A 19,771-nucleotide genomic window follows, 5' to 3' on the forward strand; every position below is an offset into this window, starting at 1 on the left:
TTCTGTTTCCTTGAGTGTAGTATCACACAGTTAGTATGTTAATCTGTGATTACGTCTACCCATGTGCAGTACCTTGCATTTGTCAATGTTAAAATTCAATTGCCATTTCTCAGTCCATTGACTTAATTTTTCTAAATCTTGTTGCAGTTAGCATACAGTCATTACTGTCATTAACCTCACCACTAATCTTTTTATCATCTGCAAACTTAGACATTAAGCCTGTTATACCTCAGTATCAGTACCATTAATAAATATTGAAGCAACAATGGGCCCAGCGCTGAATCCTGGGGGACTCCACTAATAACATGAACTCACAAAGAGCAGTGTCCATTGCTAACTACTGTCTTTGTATGGCCATCTTTTATGTGCAACAGTATCAAACGCCTTCCTGAAATCAAAATGATATCAAAATTATTTTTTGCATCATAGTATCAAAACATCATAGTATAAAAATGAGACCTTAACAAATCCATGCTGTGACTGCAGTATAATTGCATTCCTGTCTAGATGATCCTGCATCAACTCTTTAACCTGTGATTCCGTTATTTCCCCCGGAGCTAACAGGTCTTAAAACCATTAATATTAATTAATATAAATTTATGGCTAATCTAGTCTAATCTTGAGAAATTAGGCATTGGGCTACGAAGTTGGAATTGAAGTTTAACATTGACAAATGTAAGGTATTGCACATGGGTAGCAATAATCCCAGATTGATGTGCCAACCGTGTGGTATCTCGTTTGGGGTAGTGAAGAATGAAAAAACCTGTGCAGTCAATGTGAAGTTCTCTGAGCAGTGCAGACAGCTCATAAGGTTTTGTCATGTGGACATGTGTTGAGTTTTATGTAGGGTGTCCCCAAAATGTTAGTTCAGCTCCATCATGGTTCTCTGTGATGATATAAAAACCTCTGCAACTCCCCCCTGCATAGACATTTGGCTTACTAAACTTCTCCAAGTTTTTGCTTACATTAGTATATCTCGATGTATGCATCCTTAATGGCGCAGAGTATATGTGGCCAATATTTAATTCCTTGTCATGTTCATTGCAACACAGTAGTGTCCATTTTCATAATCACATTCATGAGTCTTTAGGTCAGTTCCAGTTACTGCAGTCTGATAGTCATTGTCCTTAACATATTCCCATATCAAGTAATCAAGCGGAGTTATGTCTGCAGAGTGGAGTGACCAATGGGCATATTTCCACCAGTCCATCTTCTCAGAAATCAATTTTTGAGATACTGGTCTTGTTGCAGAATGAAGTGTGGTTGCAGCTGCTGAATCTGATGCACTGCATAATGTTGCTGTAGTAGTGATTTAAGGGTGCAACGAGCTTACTTATAGCCAAATGGCCTTATAGCTACTATATACTGCCTTACCATTAATATTTGGACACCTGCCTTTAGAGAGAGAGAAAAAAGAGCTTTTATTGTGTCATTTAATATTTTATGTTGAAACCTTTTGCTTTTATGATGGCCTTCAATCTTCTCAGTATATTCTCAACCACCTTTTTTAACCCCAGGGGCTCACATCTGGTGAGTATGGGCTTGGCACACCCAGGGTCCTGAGCTGGATTTCATCATTCTTCTCTTTCTTGGTGATTCCCTTCTACTTCTCTCTCTCTCTCTCTCTTCAGGGTAATTCAGAAATTTTTTTTTTTTTGGCTGGTGCAGCATAATGTAGAGATGCTGGAACGAGTACAGAGAAGGGCAACAAGATTAGTGAATGGAACAAAGGGGTGCTCTTACGAAGAAAGGCTTAAGTTTTGCAAATTACAGTGTCTGGAGACTAGACACCGGCGAGATGATCTGATAGAGGTGTATAAAGCCTTGAATGGTTTGAGCATGCTCAATGCTGATGGGATTCTTCCTCTTGCTCAGAATAATCACCTGAGAGGGCATAAATTCAAATTGAGAGAAGACGGATGTAGGATAGACGTGAGGAAATTTGCCTTTAGCCAGCGGGTGGTTGGTTGGTGGAATAGACTTCCATCCCTTGTCGTGGAAGTTGATAGCCTAAATAAGTTTAAGGCTCGGCTGGACAGGTATTTCGAACGAACAGAGGGGTGAAGTGGAAGTGGTTATTTTTTATTTATTTTATTTTTTGTTTTTGGCTGATGCTGCATAAGCTTGCTTTCTTGCATCAAATGCCTCTACTAATGCTAATGCTAAGGCTTCCTTACATCATATGGCTAATAATAATAATAAATGTCAGGTGATATGTTCCTCCATTTGGCTTTTAATGCAGCCACTAGTTTGGCCTTGTTCTTTGGACGATCTCTACGTGCATGTACCTGACTATCCAATACATCCCAAAGATGCTCTATAAGGTTCAGATCAGAACTCTGGGCTGGCCAATCCAACTTTTCCATGCCCGTGTCCTCAACCATTCTGTTATGACCCAAGCAATATAGCATGGGTGCTGTCTTGCTGATACAGATATGGGCCTTCCCCAAAGTATTGCGATAATGTTGGAAGTGTATAATTGTCCAGGATGTCCTGGTATTGCACAGTATTCATGGTTTTGTCGATAACGATTAATGGGCCCAAGCCAAACCATGAAAAGCAGCCCCATACTATGACACTGCCTCCACCAAGCTTTATTGTTGGGAGGATACAATCAGGAAGGAACTGTTCCCCTGGCATTTGCCACACCCAGGAACAGCCCAGGAAAAGACTGGTAGAGTGCAAACCTTGACTTGTCTGTCCATAGGACTATTTTCCACTGCTCTACAGTCCAGGATTTGTGCTCCGGTACACATGTTAATTGGCATCTAGCATTTACTGAGGTGATCAGTGGCTTGTGAACAGCTGCACGGCCCTTGCTACCCATATCATGGAGTGTCCTTCATATTGTACTAGTGCTGACATTAGTCCCAATACTATCACAGAGGGTTTGTGACTTGAGACAATGGCAAATTACGATTTGTATGTGCACGCACGCGCACACACGACTTGACAGGAAGATGGGGCCTACCGCCCCCATCTTCCTGTCAAGTTGGCGAATCCCGAACACCATACAATATGACACATACAGTAACTGAACACTATACAAGTCTGATCACTATACAAAGTTGCATTTGTAAAAGCAAAATAAAGACTGCTGCCTGGGTTTGTTATGTTATGGTGATAAGATATAAGAATTCCTTCCATATTCTAGATGTATTATAATGTTGTTGAGGAGCTCAGTGAGAAAAATATTTTCATTACATATTGCATCTGTCTATAGGCCTTAGCTTAGTAGGGGCGGCCCCTACTTGCATCTGTTTATGGGCCCTGGTGAAGTAGGGTCCCTAATTCACTAAGGCCGCTAGGCTTTACCTAATTTTGCTATACGGTAGCTATGCCTCTGCCCCTCACCCCCCCATTCTGCACTTGTTGTGAAGAGTTTCTGATGAATCATGGCATTGTACAGATCATCCATCCACCCTATTCTTCCAGTCTAGCACAAGCTATTTCAGTGTATAAATGAGTCCTGTTTTATTTTCTGTAAAATAGAATCTGTTGCACACTCATCTTCAATAATATCCATATACCTAGACAAGAACAGGACACATTTCTTTACTTGACTTTTCTTATATAAACATAATAAATTTCTCTTTTTGTACATTTCTCCAAAAAAGGTTTTCTCTTTTGCTTCTCAGCAGTTTAAAAATCAGCCCTACCTTGGATATTGTACCTACATTTGAGGAGGTGCCCCAAAAATAGTCTTTAGAAATCCTTGACTTTGAGGGCAGTCAGGTCTGTCGGTAACTGACAGACCTGACTGCCCTCAGGTCTGTTGGTAACTGTGACTCTCATATGCCAACATGAAATGCTGGCATATGAGAATCACATATGCCGACTGAAAAAAGGAGTCACATTTCTCCTTTTTTCAGTCATTGTTATATCATCCATGTTGGTTTCAACCTCTAGTTCTTACTAGAGGTTGAAATGAAAAAGTTTACAAAATGGAACACCTGTAATAAAGTACCTAATTTTAAATGATGAAACAACAGATTTCCATTGCACTCTGGTCCATTCAAAGATCTGACATCATTTAATAGCATTTACTCACTGCATGGGTATTTCAGTGCAAGGATATTCAGGTGTATTATTTAATAGAAATGATGCCGTAATATTTTCATTTACATTTGAATGGGTTGAGCACGCTGAATTCTGATGGATCCTTCCACTTGTTCAGATTACGAACCTAAGGGGGCATAAATTCAAATTAAGAAAGGGCAGATGTAGAATAGATGTGCGGAAATTGGCCTTTAGCCAGCGGGTGGTTAATTGCTGGAACAAACTTCCATCTGTCGTGGAAGTTGACAGGTTGAATAAATTTAAGGAGGAACTGGACAGGCATTTGGAGGGAATGGTGTGATTTTTTTTTTTTTTTTTTTTTTTGGCTGATGCTGCATAAGCTCATACTTGCTTTCTTGCATTACATGCCACTACTACTATTTAACTTTCATTTTGAATGATTTTCATTCTTTTACAAAGTGATTGCAAAACCATTCTGAAAAAAATTTAGAATTATCATTAAATTCTTTTTTAGAAAAAATCTATTGTGCATGAATAACTTAGTCTGATGTTGGGGGTCTGAATAAGTTAAAGCCTGAATTAGTGAAGCTTTTCTGTATATTGTCTCTTTATTCTTTTTTATTTAGCTATGTTCTTGTGTTGTTTTGAAAAAAATATTTTCTTGTAATTAATCATTTCAGTTTATTTTTGTAGACCTGGTGTATGCCTTGTTGTATCTGGACCTGGATTACTTCATGCATTAGGAGGAATGGCCAATGCACAGATTAATGCTTGGTGAGTTGTTTGGTTGATATAATGCCAATAAATATTGTTTAATATTTATATTAAACAATAAATACTGAGACCAAAGTACACATTTTTTTGTGTACTTTGGTCTCAGTCATTAATTTTTTATTAATCTTATTCTTGGATGAATTGTCTTCTTTGTAGAATAGATACCCATCAATCATGCTAGTAGAATAAGCAATACCCCATGTTATAACTGAAAACTATTTTGCCTTATAAACAATTTTCACAAAAAATTAAACTATCTTATACAAAAGCTCTTTCATAATGGGGATCCTTGGCAAGGTGTATGAATTTTTAAAAAGAATAATTTCTCATTTACCTAAAACAGACATATGCTGCAGAAGCAAAATTAGGAGATGTTGCGGGTATGAAAAAACTCAAATACTTGCTGAGATGGTCTATCCCTTGTTAGCCAAGAAATACTTTAACCCTTTGACTCTAGACTGGCATCTGACAGACATTATTTCTTAAAATTTTGTTATTTTTTTAAATTTCAGTATAAAGTCAGATCCACCTAAAGTACCTTTCTCCATCAATATTCTCTAAATAATTATTCAATATTTTTTGTTTTCCTTTCTATTTACAATGAATTAAGAGAAATTAGTTTTTGGTTTGGCATTTAACAGATGCCATGCAAGTGATCACATCTGCGTTTCTTGCTCTCCACTCCACTCCTTGCAAGGTGTCTGTGAGGCACTGGTGAATAGTTGTCTAATTTTCTGTAATACCCTTTTGTGGATTGTAGTGATGCTTACTGCTCATTATTGGTAGGTTATTCAAATTTATTTCCACATTGAAATTCTGTAGCTGTAAACATTCTTTTTTATGCTTATTTTTGTTCTGTATTTTGTAAATCCTGTAAAGAAAAATGTTCAATTGAAATTAAAAAAAAAGACAAAATAAAATCATACAAAATGATAAAAAATCAGATAAACAGAAATAGTGCTTGAGTCTGAGAGGTGAAGAACCAGCTCTGTCACCTGAGAAATGTAATGTCAACAAATGTGGTGTCTGGCAGATGCCATGAGCATTTGTGTTTTACTTGTGGGACAAGTGACCTTTTAAATTCTAAGTAATACCATCAGAACATTATTATTATTTGTTTCTGTTGTTTAATTTTTTAAAAATATTTTTAAATTGAATTCTATGACTAATAATAAAAGACTGGCAACAAAAATGCTAAAAATTAATTTTTTATAGTAATAATAAAGAGAAATGTCTAACAGATGGATCCAATATCTCTCTATTACAGAAGATTTAGGAGAAGTCCGGTTGGCCTGCCTCCTTAAAATCCACTCATGCACACCTTCTCGATGGTAAGCCCTGTTACGTCACTTAGGTGGCAACGAACGTGTAGAGTGGTTCTCTTCAAGATGCCTGGTCAGCGTGAAGAGGAAAAGACCAAACCCTCCAGCATATGAGAGCACAACAATACAAATGGCCCTCAGTCCCCAGCAGCTTTCACTCTCCCTCTTACGGCAGCGAGAGGATCAGATTGGAAGCAGAGGGTGCTAAGAATCTCTGGGTACGACCAGGCTGCCATGCACGGAAACTGAACTTGGCCTGTTATAACGTACGATCACTCATCGGTGAAGACAGGATATTAGAGCTGGAAAAGGAATTAGAAAATGTGATTTGGAATATCATTGGTTTGGCTGAAACAAGAAGAAGAAATGAATCACTTATCAGTTTATCAAGTGGAAATCTGCTGTACACCAATGGAAACAGTGAAAGGAGTGAAGGTGGAGTTGGGTTTCTGGTCCATAAAGATTTTAAAAACAACATTTTGGAATTCAAAAGTACATCACCAAGGGTGTCAAGACTAATACTCAAGATTTCTAAAAGGTACAAGCTAAAGATTATAATGATTTATGCACCAACATCGAGCCACGATGATGAAGAGGTTGAAGAAATGTACACTGAAATTGAGAGTCATCTAGATGAGTAGAAAACCCACTACACTATTATTATGGGGGACTTCAATGCTAAGTTTGGAAAAAGGCAAAACAGCGCAGAAAGAGGAACTATAGGAAATTTTGGAATTGGTGAAAGAAATAAAAGAGGTGAAAGACTTGTGGAATTTGCAGAATCTCAAGGACTGTCAGTAATGAACACTTTTTTTCAAGAAAAGGGTGAACAACAAGTGGACATGGAAGAGTCCAAATGGATTAACAACTAATGAAATCGACTTCATCCTCACTAACAGAAGATATATTGTGAATGATGTTACCGTCCTGAATAAGGTAAATGTTGGAAGTGATCACAGAATGGTAAGATGTACACTTGATATAGATGTAGGAAAGGAAATGAAAAAACTGACTCGAGTAAATAATACAAAGGTCTTTGAGATAACAGAGGAGGAGAAAAAGCAGTATGTACTGGAACTTAAGAACAAGTTTGAGCTTCTGCAGACTGCTCAGGACCAAGATATCGACGAGGAATATTACAACTTTCTGAAAGTGATAAAGCCCAAGAAACCTATAGGGAAACAGAAATCCAAAGAAGAAAAATTAGTCAAGAAACACTTGTCATGATGAACCGAAGACGGCAAATGAAGAGCAAGAAAAACACTGACAGGGAGAAAATTGAGTATACTGAGTTATGCAAAGCCATTAGAAAGAGACTCAGAGAGGACATAAGAAGATTTAACACAAGAAAAGTAGAACAAGCATTAAGGGAAAACAAAGGATTTAAATCAGCAGCCATGAGCAGTAATACAAAAAGACAAATGATACTGAAACTGAAGAATAGTGATGGTGTACTTATAAACAGCAGAGAAGGCATAATTCAAATAGCAGAAGACTACTATAGAGAATTATACAAGGAGCGAGGGAATGATACCAGCAGTGGGGAAGATGGATTGCAAAGTAGCAACACATACGACATACCCAATATTCTTCCTGATGAGGTAGAACATGCATTGAAGAAAATGAAGAATCGGAAAGCCCCGGGGGAAGATGAAGTTACTGTAGAGCTGTTAAAATTGGGAGGAAGAGACATAACACAAAAACTGGCAAGGCTCTTCACAAAGTGCATTAGAAAAGGTGTGACACCTAAGCAGTGGAATAATGCAATCATAGTTTTGCTGCATAAGAAAGGAGATAAATCAGAAATTGGAAATAATAGACCAATTAGCTTGTTATCCCACATCTACAAGTTGTTCACAAGGGTCATTACTAACAGATTAGAAAGAATACTTGATGAGAATCAACCGAAAGAGCAAGCTGGCTTTAGGAGAGGATTCTCAACTATGGATCACCTTCACGTAATATCACAGCTAATGGAGAAAGCAAATGAATACAAAACACCATTATGCCTGGCATTTGTGGATTATGAAAAGGCATTTGACTCCATACAGCATAAGGCAATGTTTCGGGCACTGGAAAGACAAGGCATAGATACCCCATATATTATGATTTTGAAGAAAATATATGAGAGTGCTACCTCCTTTATTAGACTAAACAAAGACAGTAGCAAATTTAAAATCGAGAAAGGAGTTCGACAAGGAGACACAATATCTCCGAAGCTGTTTACTGTTGCTCTTGAGGAAGCTTTCAGAAGATTAGTCCTTTCAAAAGACTAGTCCTTTCTGCGACTAGTCTAATAGAGAGTACCTAAACTATTTACGATTTGTAGATGACATTGTGGTCATAAGCCACAATCCCAAAGAATTAGAGGAAAATCTTAATCAGTTATGCACAGTTAGTAAGGATTTTGGACTAAAGATGAATATGGCTAAAACAAAAGTAATGATGAACAAGTATGCCACAGAAAGGGAAATAATGATTGAAGGAGCAGTAATTGAAAAGGTGGAGTCATACTTATCTGGGACAAGTTATTAGCTGTAATAATGATAAATGGCTGGAAGTCAAGAGAAGAATAAATTTTGGATGGATAGCATTCAGAAAATATAATCACATACTGAAGAGCAATATCCCAGTTTGTCTGAAACGTAAAATAATGAATCAATGTATACTCCCCACCATGACTTATGGAAGTGAAACTTGGGCACTCACCAAAAGAATGGAAGAAAAGCTGAGAACTACACAGCGAAGAATGGAACGAATTATATTGGGAATCAGACTGTTAGATAAGAAGAGAAACACATGGATTAGGCAGCAAACTCAAGTAAAGGACATTCTTATCAAAACTAAAGAACTAAAATGGTCTTGGGCAGGACACATAGCTCGAAGACATGATGACAGATGGACTAAGAAAATAACAGAATGGTATCCAAGAGGAGCTAGAAGAAAACCTGGAAGACAAAGGCGGAGATGGATAGATGAAATTCATGAGTTTTTGGGTAGTAAATGGATGGCCAGTGCTCAAAACAGAAGGAACTGGAAAGTTGCTGGAGAGGCCTTCATCCTGCAGTGGATTGAAAATGGCTGATGATGATGATGTGTAACAGATACAGCACAATTGGATTGGGGTGTAAGTGGATTTGCATACATTAATCATTGAGGACCTCTAAGAAATAGCAAGCAAGTGAGAAAAACCCGATAATGTGCCTGCTGGCGCTCGATTGCTCTGATGGGCTGGCAGGGCCACAATGTGCCACTGGGACTCTGTTTCCTTTTCTAGATTGATTTTATTATAAACTGCATTATAAATTTACAGTAGGTAAAATACATCCATCTGGTACAGATGACAATAGAAGTTATGCACAACAATAAAGACAAAGTGGACACCCTGAAGAAAAATAAAAGAATTTCACTGCTGACATGTAGTCTCCTCAAGGAAAACTACAAATCAACAGGAGATATGTAGGGTTTGATAACTCCTCAACTCAGCAAACAGGTTACGTGAAGCAGCTGATGCCCCTACAGTATGTCAGCTAGCAAAGAGATAACTGTTTTTATCTGTGGTGCATTACTTTATATGTGGTGCATCATTGCAATTAGTGATAAACACAATCTGGCAGAGGAGACATTTGGTCCCATCATACATTTTTTTTTCTTTTCACTTATTCATTTTCTTACAGTTATTCTTATTGAATTGCTATATTAGGGTATTACTTAGTGGACCTTATTTTATTCTCATTACTTTAAAATTTTTAAGTACAGTAAACCCCCGCTATTCGCGGTATCTGTATTCGCTTTCACTGATTTAATATAAAATGAAACCTAAAAAAATGTGAATTTTAAAGTGTCGTGAACATTTTCCACCATAAAAAAACATGGGCATGACTAAAATTATCTTTCCAGTCAAAACAGCGCTCAGTGGGTGGGTGGGGGGGAGAGGGGTGACAAAATCGCGAACGTGGATGTTTCTCGCTAATACTAATACTTGTTAAAGAATGTTCAGTATGTGTTATGCACTTGTCATGGAAGGTTTTATCGTTTGCCTATAATTTATATGCTTATAAATTGAATAAATTTATCAATTTATATGTTTACAAAAGCGATAAATCTACCGTTTTGCAGTGTAAAACAGACTTTTTCAAGTGTGTTAATGGAAGAAAGTGACTTTATTGTGGACAAGTTCTTTCTAACCCGTACAAAAATATGGCTACAAATAACAAGGGAAATGTGAAAAGATCAAAGAAGGTGATAACATTAGCGAATAAAATTGAGTTATTAGACAAAATTTCTAATGGTGAAAGTGTCTTGTCAGTGGCAAAACATTATAAAATCAATGAGTCAACGGTACGATCAATCAAGAAATCGGGGGGAAAAATCCGCCGTAGTGTCCGTGAAAACACGCTAATTGCTTCAAAAATTTGCTCTGTAACTCGTGATGTTAAATTAGAAAAAATGGAAAAGCTTTAAATCTGTGGATAGAAGACCAAACTCAAAATAAAATTACATTAAGTTCACTCATCATTCGTGAAAAGGCAAAACTCCTTTATCAACACTTTAGCGAAACTGGTGATAGCACTGGCGGGATAAGTTTTTTAGCTGGTTTGAAAGATTTGTTTGAAATTTCTAATAAATTTAATTTCTAATAAATCTTCTAATAAATTTCTAATAAATCTAAAACAATTTAATATTAAATTGTTTCTTATTTTCATGTCGATGCCATATGCTTGCGTTTCACTATGTACTATGTGCATAGTCATATTATGAAGGTACATATAATACATACATAGACAAAATTTTAAACTAGTTTTTCTTATATATTTCATACTTTGGAATGAAACCCCTTTATTACTATGGGAACCATAACTCAGTATTCGCGTTTTCGGTATTCGCGGCATTTCTCAGGAACGTAACCCCCGCGAATTGTGGGGGTTTACTGTACTTTGCACAATAATGCTCAACTGGTAAAAAAAAAAAAAAAAAAACAGACCATCTCAGTAGGCATTTTAGTTTTTTCAAACTTGCATTGTGTCCTAATTTTTACTCTGCATTATATTCACATGCCTGTTTCAGGTTTATATAGACATTATTTTTTTAGGAAAAAAAAAACTTTTGCATTTACTATGAGTGTTTATGATCAAGGGAATGACAGAAATCCCATAAACTAAAACTTAATTTTTATACAATTTTTTACAAAATAAATTAGCCTCATCTATTTTGTAGTGTAATATTTACTTGATGTAAGAATTTTTTTTCCTATTTAAATGGATTGCGATCAAGATTTAAACATGATGATACTTTACCACATATTTCAGTGTTTATGTTTATTACCTAGTCACTTCTTTTCAAGAATATTTAAAATATATTTTTGTCTTCAAGGCCAATCATTGTAATCGGTGGTTCTTGTAAACAAGAACATGAAGGACGTGGAGGATTTCAAGAATTTCCGCAGGTAAAAGAATTTTGATTTGTGTATTTTTACAATAGGTATAAAGTTATTGAAAAATAGTACTGTGACAGCTTTTTACAATATTTTTATAGCTCAATAGTTTTTTTAGTGTTCTCAGAAAAATTCTACATATTCCGTTCATCTGATGTGATTTCTGAATGGCATCACATCGGTAACTGTTAACTAGTTAAAAAGGCATTACAGTATAAGTGTAAAAGAAACAATATTTTAATAATATGTTGTTTCAATGATGATTGCACATCTTCCTCACATGACTGAAGCTAATATTACTATTAAAATTGCATTACAATGAAAGGAAAGTATTGCTTATATAGTGTCTGCTTTTTGGAAAAAAAAGTTATATTTATTTTCTTCCAAATATGATAAACTCTCTAAAATCCAGCACCCTTGGGGATTGACAGGTGCCAGATTTTATAATTTTCTGGATTTTAGAGAGGTATGCCTAGTAGTCAAGCAGTTTTAGAGGAACACATTTCAGTAAATATTAAGCACAAACAACTGAACGTATTTACATCTGCAGATATTTATAGTTACTATCTTATCCTTTCACTGTTTTTGTGGACAGCAGGATTTAAACTTCATGGATAATGTAACAGTCTTAATTCTCACAGTAGAACGAACTAGCCTTTGTAGTGAGTTGCCTTGGTGTATTGCATCACTGTCAATAGATAGCTTTAGCTATATTACAAAGTGCTTTGAAAAGTTCTTTCATATATAGCATGGCAGCTCACATTTAACATCTTTACAACTGTTTTTATTTGGGTGTTGTCACTAGAAACCACCTGCTATTTAATGAGAAACAATTTAGTTCTGAAACTGACTGTTATAGCAGTCATATTTTAAGTGAACCTCTTGGAGAGACCACCTCTTTGAAAATAGTACAATATGCAAAGGCAAGTATATTCTGCTGTAAGAATTAAGACCATTGCATTATCTGTGTAATTTAATTTGTGATGATTGCAAAAAACAGATTAAAGGAAAAGATAGACCAGCAAGCATCTCATGAGGAGAGAAATGTCACCTTTTTGCATGGATTCTTCAAGGCAAATTCAGTTTTTTTACATGAGTGTCAGATTGCTTTCTTAATATTTCTGTTTTTTTTTTTTTTTTTTTTTTTTTTTGTAAAATGTTCCAGATTTTACAGAGTTTACTCTGTAAAATCTGGCATATTTTACATATGCTTTCTGACTCTACAAGGCTAGTTGGTAAATTGTTCCAGTAGTTGATTACTCTCTGACTAAAGGCAAAATTTCTTACATCTGGTACAATTTTCGTTTCTTAATTTGAATGCATGTGTTTCCTAGAAAGAGAAAATATGCTTCCTCTCATATTAAGTTTTCTCAATCCTTTTAAGGTCTTAAACACCTCAGCGAGATCCTTATACATCTGCCTGTTTTCTATACTTTGTGGGTTACCGAACTGGATTCTTTTCCTATATGACTATCTTTTTGCCCCTTGTTTGTACTCTTTCAAGAAAGTCAATATCCTTCCTGAAATTGAAGCCTCTATAGTTGTTTACAATACTCAGAATGGAGTATGTCTCCTCTTTACTCGTGTTTTTAACCGTGAAAACAGTTAAAAAGCACAGACCATGTTAAGAAAAATTCATGAGCGTTGCACAGGCTCTCTGATATAACTGATTGATAAGGGTCTCATCACGTACACCCTCCTATGGCCTGGGTAGAATTGCACACTTTCAAATTTAATCCTAACTCATGGCTTTTTCTCAATATTGCCCTGTACTTTTTACATAAATCCTTGGATCTCCTACTCTTAATATAATTATTAAGAATGGGACACTGGTGCACTTAAGGATTAAACTACCACACTAGTTGACATGTTTTTGTGCTTGCGAACAGTTGCATTAACAGTATTGATAATGCAAATTAGTAGTCTCCACAAAGTGGGCATTGAACCCAATCCTAATAAATGCATATATTTGTTGTTATATATCAGTTAAGTTTAAAATCAGTTTTACTGCACAGTGAAAAGTTATTCCAATCAGTTCCTCTACTACTACTAGCTCGAAAGGTGCCTCTGTAGCCAGGTGGGCAGGAGCAGCAGTGTGTAGCACACGCTTCTTGATTAGACCCAGGGTTCGAGCCCGTGACCACAAAATACGGAGGATGCGGAAAGGTCAGGGATTGACCACTGCATATCCCCGGAGCAATATGGCCTTAGTTGCTAATGCTCCTAAAAACAGGGATGGGATACATTTAAATAGATGGAGTGCAAAAATATTTCTCGATGCTATCGAGACAGTGTTAGGTAGGTCAGAAAAATACTAGTTTTGGGGGGGATAAACAGACTAACAGATTACAAGTAGCTGCAAGCAGAAGTGAAAGTGATTCTTATGCTGCTCCTGTTAGGATGTGCAGCAAACAGGAAAGTAAAATGCTGGAGGACGGCAAGGCCTGCTGAGGGCTCTCATGGGCTGTGTTAGGTTAGGGTCTTTCATTCAGAATATTGTTAGAAGTTTTACTAACGTTTAAGTATATGATGCAAAAATTACCTTTTTAATCCAGTTCCTTTCTTACCGTGTAATAATAGGTAATCAGTTTGGTTAGACAAAACATCCCCAAGATAACCCCCATGCTCTGATTTCTGTATCCTTGAATTCCTGTAAAGATGATCCTGCAGTACTTTTTAACCCCAGCTCCAGTTTTTTTTCTTGGAACAATGAAGTCAAGTCTACAAGTCTGCAATTACTCACTTTCTCTTTTGATGATCCCCTTTGTGAATAGAAGAGATCTGCACATCTCGAATATGTAAGGACATCCCTTGAATCAAAGGATGTTCTCATATTTATGGCCAAAGGTTTTCTGACCTTTATCACAAAATCCTTTAGCTCCCAGTTATTACTTGGTATACGTATGGTATTCTCATCCCTAAAAACTTCTTCACATGTGAATGTAGATGCAAAATATTAACTTAGTTTGTTAGCAATCTGAACAGGATTATCAGTAGTTATGCCCTTTTATGTCTAGTGGGTCATTGTAGTTCATCCCTTTCTTTCTAGTATTAACATAAACAAAGGATTCTTGCTACTTTTCTTTGCATTCTTAAACAGACTTCTCATAATCTGCCTTAGCTTGCCTATCCCATTAGTGACTGATTGCAGATTAGTTTGTAGTTACTATAGGTTTATGTATCCTCTGATAATTTATAATCATCCTATGCATTTTTCTTCTCTGTCTCAGTTCATCTGACATCTATCTAGGTCTAAGCCTTGAATAGCATTTCTTAGTTGGTATAAAAAGCTTAGTAGCTTCTATGATTACTTCCCTGAATGCTTCTCAGTTAGAATTTGCAGTTGGTAATGTCATCAGTTTGTTCTACTAAAAAGAATTTAAAAAAAACTGTTTAAGGCCATTATGTCGTCTTTACAAAAGTAGTATCCCTTCCCTTTACCCTTGAAATTAGTTATATGTTTAAGCAAATTCCGCATCAGCATATTGCATCATGTCTCATCATATTCTGCCTCCTATCATGCCTGGGAAGAATTACATTGACTTTAAAATTTATGATACTGCTGATATTCTTAATGCATGAAGCCTCACTGCTAATAATCACATCAAGAACATTGATTCTCTCTCTCTCTCTCTCTCTCTCCCTCCCTCCCCCCAACATGCAGATGTCAGACATCCAGAATAGCTCTGCTGCTGTGTGTGTGCCACCTACTCTCAAGTTGTAGTCAATCCCTGGAATTTTGCTTTCCTGGTTGCTACATGTCCCAATAAGAGCACTACAAGAATCACTTTCATCTCTGCCTACAGCTGCTGGTAATCTATTATTCTGTGTATATCTCTCTTTTATTGACCCCCTTCCCAAGCTAGCAGTTTTCTAACCCATCTAACACTGCCTCAGTAGCATCAGCAGATATTTTTGTGTTCTTTCTATTTTAGTGTGTTTGATCCCTGTGAAAACAGTCTCTCTTGTTAACAGTCACAGGCCATTCTTCAAAAAATTCTACCTAATGGGTATTGTACAGCTTCTCCATGGCTAAATTGATTGACAAAGTTCTCCTCATGTACTCTTTCCTATCACAGAAAATAAGTAGTAATCCTAGCCAGAACCTGAATAGACACCTTGTGCATCTCTATCTGCTTACAGGAAATGATTCCCCACAGTGTACACACTGCTTACAACCACTTGCAGTAAAACATATACTCCTTGAATGTAGCATTGTTCAACAATGCCCGAAGCACACCTTTCAGTTTCATTTCATATCTGCAAGAACCTTTGTCTCTCAACAGCATCATAGGCAAAGAAGCAAATCTCTCTGAATTCTTTCTCTATTTAAAACAAATTAAAATGTATGACCATTTCTAACTGCTACCCAGGCAGTTATCCTATGTAAAGTTAATTGATTTGGGAGGCGCAATATGACCTAAGTAGCCCTTGCGGCAAAAACTACCACAACAACAACTTTTCTATCACGTCTGGGCAGAATTACATTCGCTTTCAAATTTAATCCTTACTCTCAACTTTTTCTTAACATTGTCCTATACCTGCTAAATAAATAATACTATTAATAAGTTTTCTGAGAGAGATTTATTTTAAAAACCTTTAATGCAACAGACTAGTAACAGCAATTCCATTATATCTGTTTCCTGTTTAAGTATCTTTTTAATGTGACTGTGATGATTAGACCTAACTGTGATTTTTCTTACTGATAGAAGTCATACTTATGAGGGCCCCGTAGTTGTCCAGATTCTTTTAGTACTCCCTCTGTGTATGGGAAAGGTGTATGCTATAAGAGTCCTCCCACATAGGCATAAACTACCACCCCTATTACTTTGTAAGTTACCATATCTGCTCTGTTGTAATCATTTTGATGTATGTTTGGTAAGTTGTTTACCCCAGGGGCTCACATCTGGTGAGTATGGGCTTGGCACATCTAGGGTGCTGAGCTGGATATCATCATCATTCTTCTCTTTCTTGATGATTCCCTTCTACTCTCTCTCTCTCTCTCTCTCTCTCTCTCTCTCTCTCTCTCTCTCTCTCTCTCACTCAGGGTAACTCAAATTTTTTTTTTACTGGTGCAGCATAAGCATCAGGCTTCCTTGCACCATATGGCTAATCATAATAATAATAGTTATTGATAATTATATAGTTTTTACACTACATTATTAATTGATTATCTTACAATACTTCAGGTTCTTGACCATCATCAATCTCAGTTAAGCAATAATGTTTATTCTATTAAAGTTTAAAATTATTTTAAATTATAATTGAGCGAAACATTTCATATGTATAGATATATAGATCATCTTTCATCATTGGTTATAGATTATAAAAAAAAAACATTGTATTAATTCAAAAATTTAGGGACTTGAAAAGTAGCATACTCTCTGGAGCTTGACAGAAAGCATTAACATTGTTTTCAGTATTGCTATAATTATTGCAGACTTGCAGACTAGTGATGGGTTGTTCTATTCAGAACTGTTGGATACTATGGAGGATAATATATTTATATTACCATGCTTTTCAGGAAATTCATGAGTGAGTTTCCTGAAAAGCATGTGTAATATAAATAGTACTTTAATTATAGTGAGATTTTGATAGGAGTGGGCTCTGTAGGGCAAGTTTCTTTATGAAATTTTGTAAAAATGAACACTGTGCTTTTTTTTTTAAATATTGATTTATACCTATTTTGACTTGATTTCCCATTAAATTAAAATTATTGTCAAGGAAACTAATTTGTAAAAAAAAAAAAAAAAAACTTTTTGTTAAAAAAAAAAAACACTTGCTTTTTTTTTGAAGCAATAATACATCATATATCTATTTATTTATCACTTAATTCAGTTTTATCAACTTCTAGTTATGTCGTATAACATGACTCACATTTTTGATGGCTGTTTCTTGATGCCATTTATTAAAACTGTATCTGCCAACAGGAAACATAGATAAGTGATGGCAGCATGTACTTGAAAAATTTCAAAATGGTTTGTACTTAAGCAGACAAGTTATTTGAAATGTACTTGAAATTACCTTCAAAAATGCAGATTTATTTATGAATTCCCCAGATTCCACACATGAAAAATGTAGATTAAAATATTTACTCCTGAAAGAGTTGAGTGGTTAATGAAAAACTATTTAGTGAACGTGATAGGAGAGAAAAAGTCTGTATTGGACAGTTACAGAGTAATGGGCAACAGATTCATATAATAATTGTAGGTTCAGTTGTAATAAGATTGCAAAAGGGATCAGGCAGGCAAAGTCTGATTATAATAAAGCATTAGCCAAAAGAGTCAAGAATGGTAACAAGGAGTTTTATTCATATATAAATACAAGAGAAAAAGAGTAAGTAGATAGGACATGCTCGAAAATGGCAGAATTGTGGCTAGTCTGATGGATGTCATGGTGAGCTGAATAGATACTTTTTATTGATCTTTACAGCAGAAAGTCCATTTTAGTTGGGTGGTATTATACCAATATCACTAAGATATATGATATTGACATTATTATTATTATCGTCATCATCCATATGGTGCAAGGAAGCCTGAGGCTTTTGCTGCACCAGCCAAAAAAAAAAAAAAATTTGTGAGTTACCCTGAGAGAGTGAGAGTGATTGAGAAGCAGAAGGGAATCGCCAAGGAAGAGAAGAATGATGATATCCAACTCAGAACCTTGAGTGTGCCCATGCTCACCAGATGTTGAGACCCTGGGGTTTACATAAAAGATTTTAACAAAAAAACTATTCTGCTTGAAAGTTTGTAAGACCTAGAGTACAGCTAGTATTCACCCGGTCTTATTGAAAGAATCTGCAAAGGAAAGCACCAAACATGGAATCTAGATTTCTGTAATGACCACTCCTATACCACATGAATATTAAAATAGTTTAGTTAGCTATTAACTAAATCACTATACAGTAAGGTAATGTTTCTGGAACCTATGAGATTTTTTGTGCTTGGTATTGAGTAAATTGTTCTTACACTTATAATAGTTAGGGTTGTGTGCTGTGTGCATTTTAAAATATAAATGAGAATTGGTTGGTTGGTTGTTTGTTATTTGAAAATATTAATTATATTTAATTATAGTTATTATTCTATTTTTTAAACTTAAACAATTTTTCAATTTTTTTTTTTTTTTCAGGTTGAAGCTTGTCGACTGTATTCAAAGTATACTTGTCGTCCAAGCAGTATATTCCAGATTCCATATCATGTTGAAAAAGTATGCAAAAAAATTTTGTTCTCTTTATTTTTATTATCCACAGTTTGTGCACTCTCCTTATATGGCAATATCAGATTTTCATTGTTCTTTTGAATTGTATTGTCTAAGACTGCTATTAATTTTATAGCATTTTGTAACAGTGATATTTTTTTTTTTTTGTATAGACTTACTTTATAAGTAATACAAAGATGGTCTGAAAAGTAAGGTAACCTAAGTATTTGTGAAAAGATTTTTAATCATACCATTAAGAAATTACATGATAATCAAGGTACATATTTAAACCTGTTTTTAAGTGAGTCATTTCACTTATTAAGACATTCATCCCATCAAGGGATGAGATTAACCCTACCCTTCTGGAAAAAAGTCAGGACTCAATCCTAATTAACTATTATCCTAATAATAGTTAATGAAACACTTCATGTTTCGTTATGCTGCTTTTTTCAGTATGCTGCAATGGATAAAGGGATGGTTGAGTGGGAGATGGCAGAGAGTGGTAATAAATGGACACTGCTCTGTGTGGACTAATGTTATTAGTGGAGTCATCCAGGTTCGGTGCTGGGCCCATTGTTGTTTTGTATATTTATTAATGATATCGATGAAGGTATATCTGGCTTAATGTCCAGGTTTGCAGATGATACAAAGATGGCAGGGTTGTTAATGATAGTAAAGACAGTATGCTACTGCAACAGGATCTAGAAAAGTTAGGCAGATGGGCTGAGAATTGGCAACTGAATTTTAATATTGACAAATGCAAAGTACTGCATATAGGTAGCAGTAACCCAAGAAAAACATACCAACTGTGTGGTACTATGCTCAGGGAGGTGGAGAACGAAAAAGACCTGGGAGTAATTGTGCAGTTGGATATGAAGTTCTCTGAGTAGTGCAGATGGGCTGCCAGAGTAGGTCATGAAGTTTTGTCAATGATATATAGGAATTTTTCTAGCAGAGACAAGGAGGTGATTATACCTTTGTATAAGGCAATGGTCAGGCCACACCTTGAGTTCTGCGTACAGGT

General features: G+C 35.8%; 1 protein-coding gene across 2 annotated transcripts in view; it reads left to right on the top strand.

Moving 5' to 3' along the window:
• The window catches only part of Hacl (2-hydroxyacyl-CoA lyase), a 182,099-nt gene that overhangs the window by 29,043 nt on the left and 133,285 nt on the right, over positions 1-19,771 (top strand). For both annotated transcript variants that reach the window (XR_016547389.1, XM_090381322.1), the window contains exons 4-6: positions 4,714-4,794; positions 11,490-11,562; positions 18,679-18,756. Coding sequence is in view for 1 of the 2 variants with exons in the window: in XM_090381322.1 (XP_090237448.1) it covers positions 4,714-4,794; positions 11,490-11,562; positions 18,679-18,756 (232 nt within the window). In the remaining variant the exon portion in view is untranslated. The remainder of the gene's footprint in view (positions 1-4,713; positions 4,795-11,489; positions 11,563-18,678; positions 18,757-19,771) is intronic.

This window comes from Mastigoproctus giganteus, chromosome 1 (genome assembly GCF_048544385.1).
Source record: "Mastigoproctus giganteus isolate SK-2022 chromosome 1, ASM4854438v1, whole genome shotgun sequence".
NCBI lineage: Eukaryota > Metazoa > Arthropoda > Arachnida > Uropygi > Thelyphonidae > Mastigoproctus > Mastigoproctus giganteus.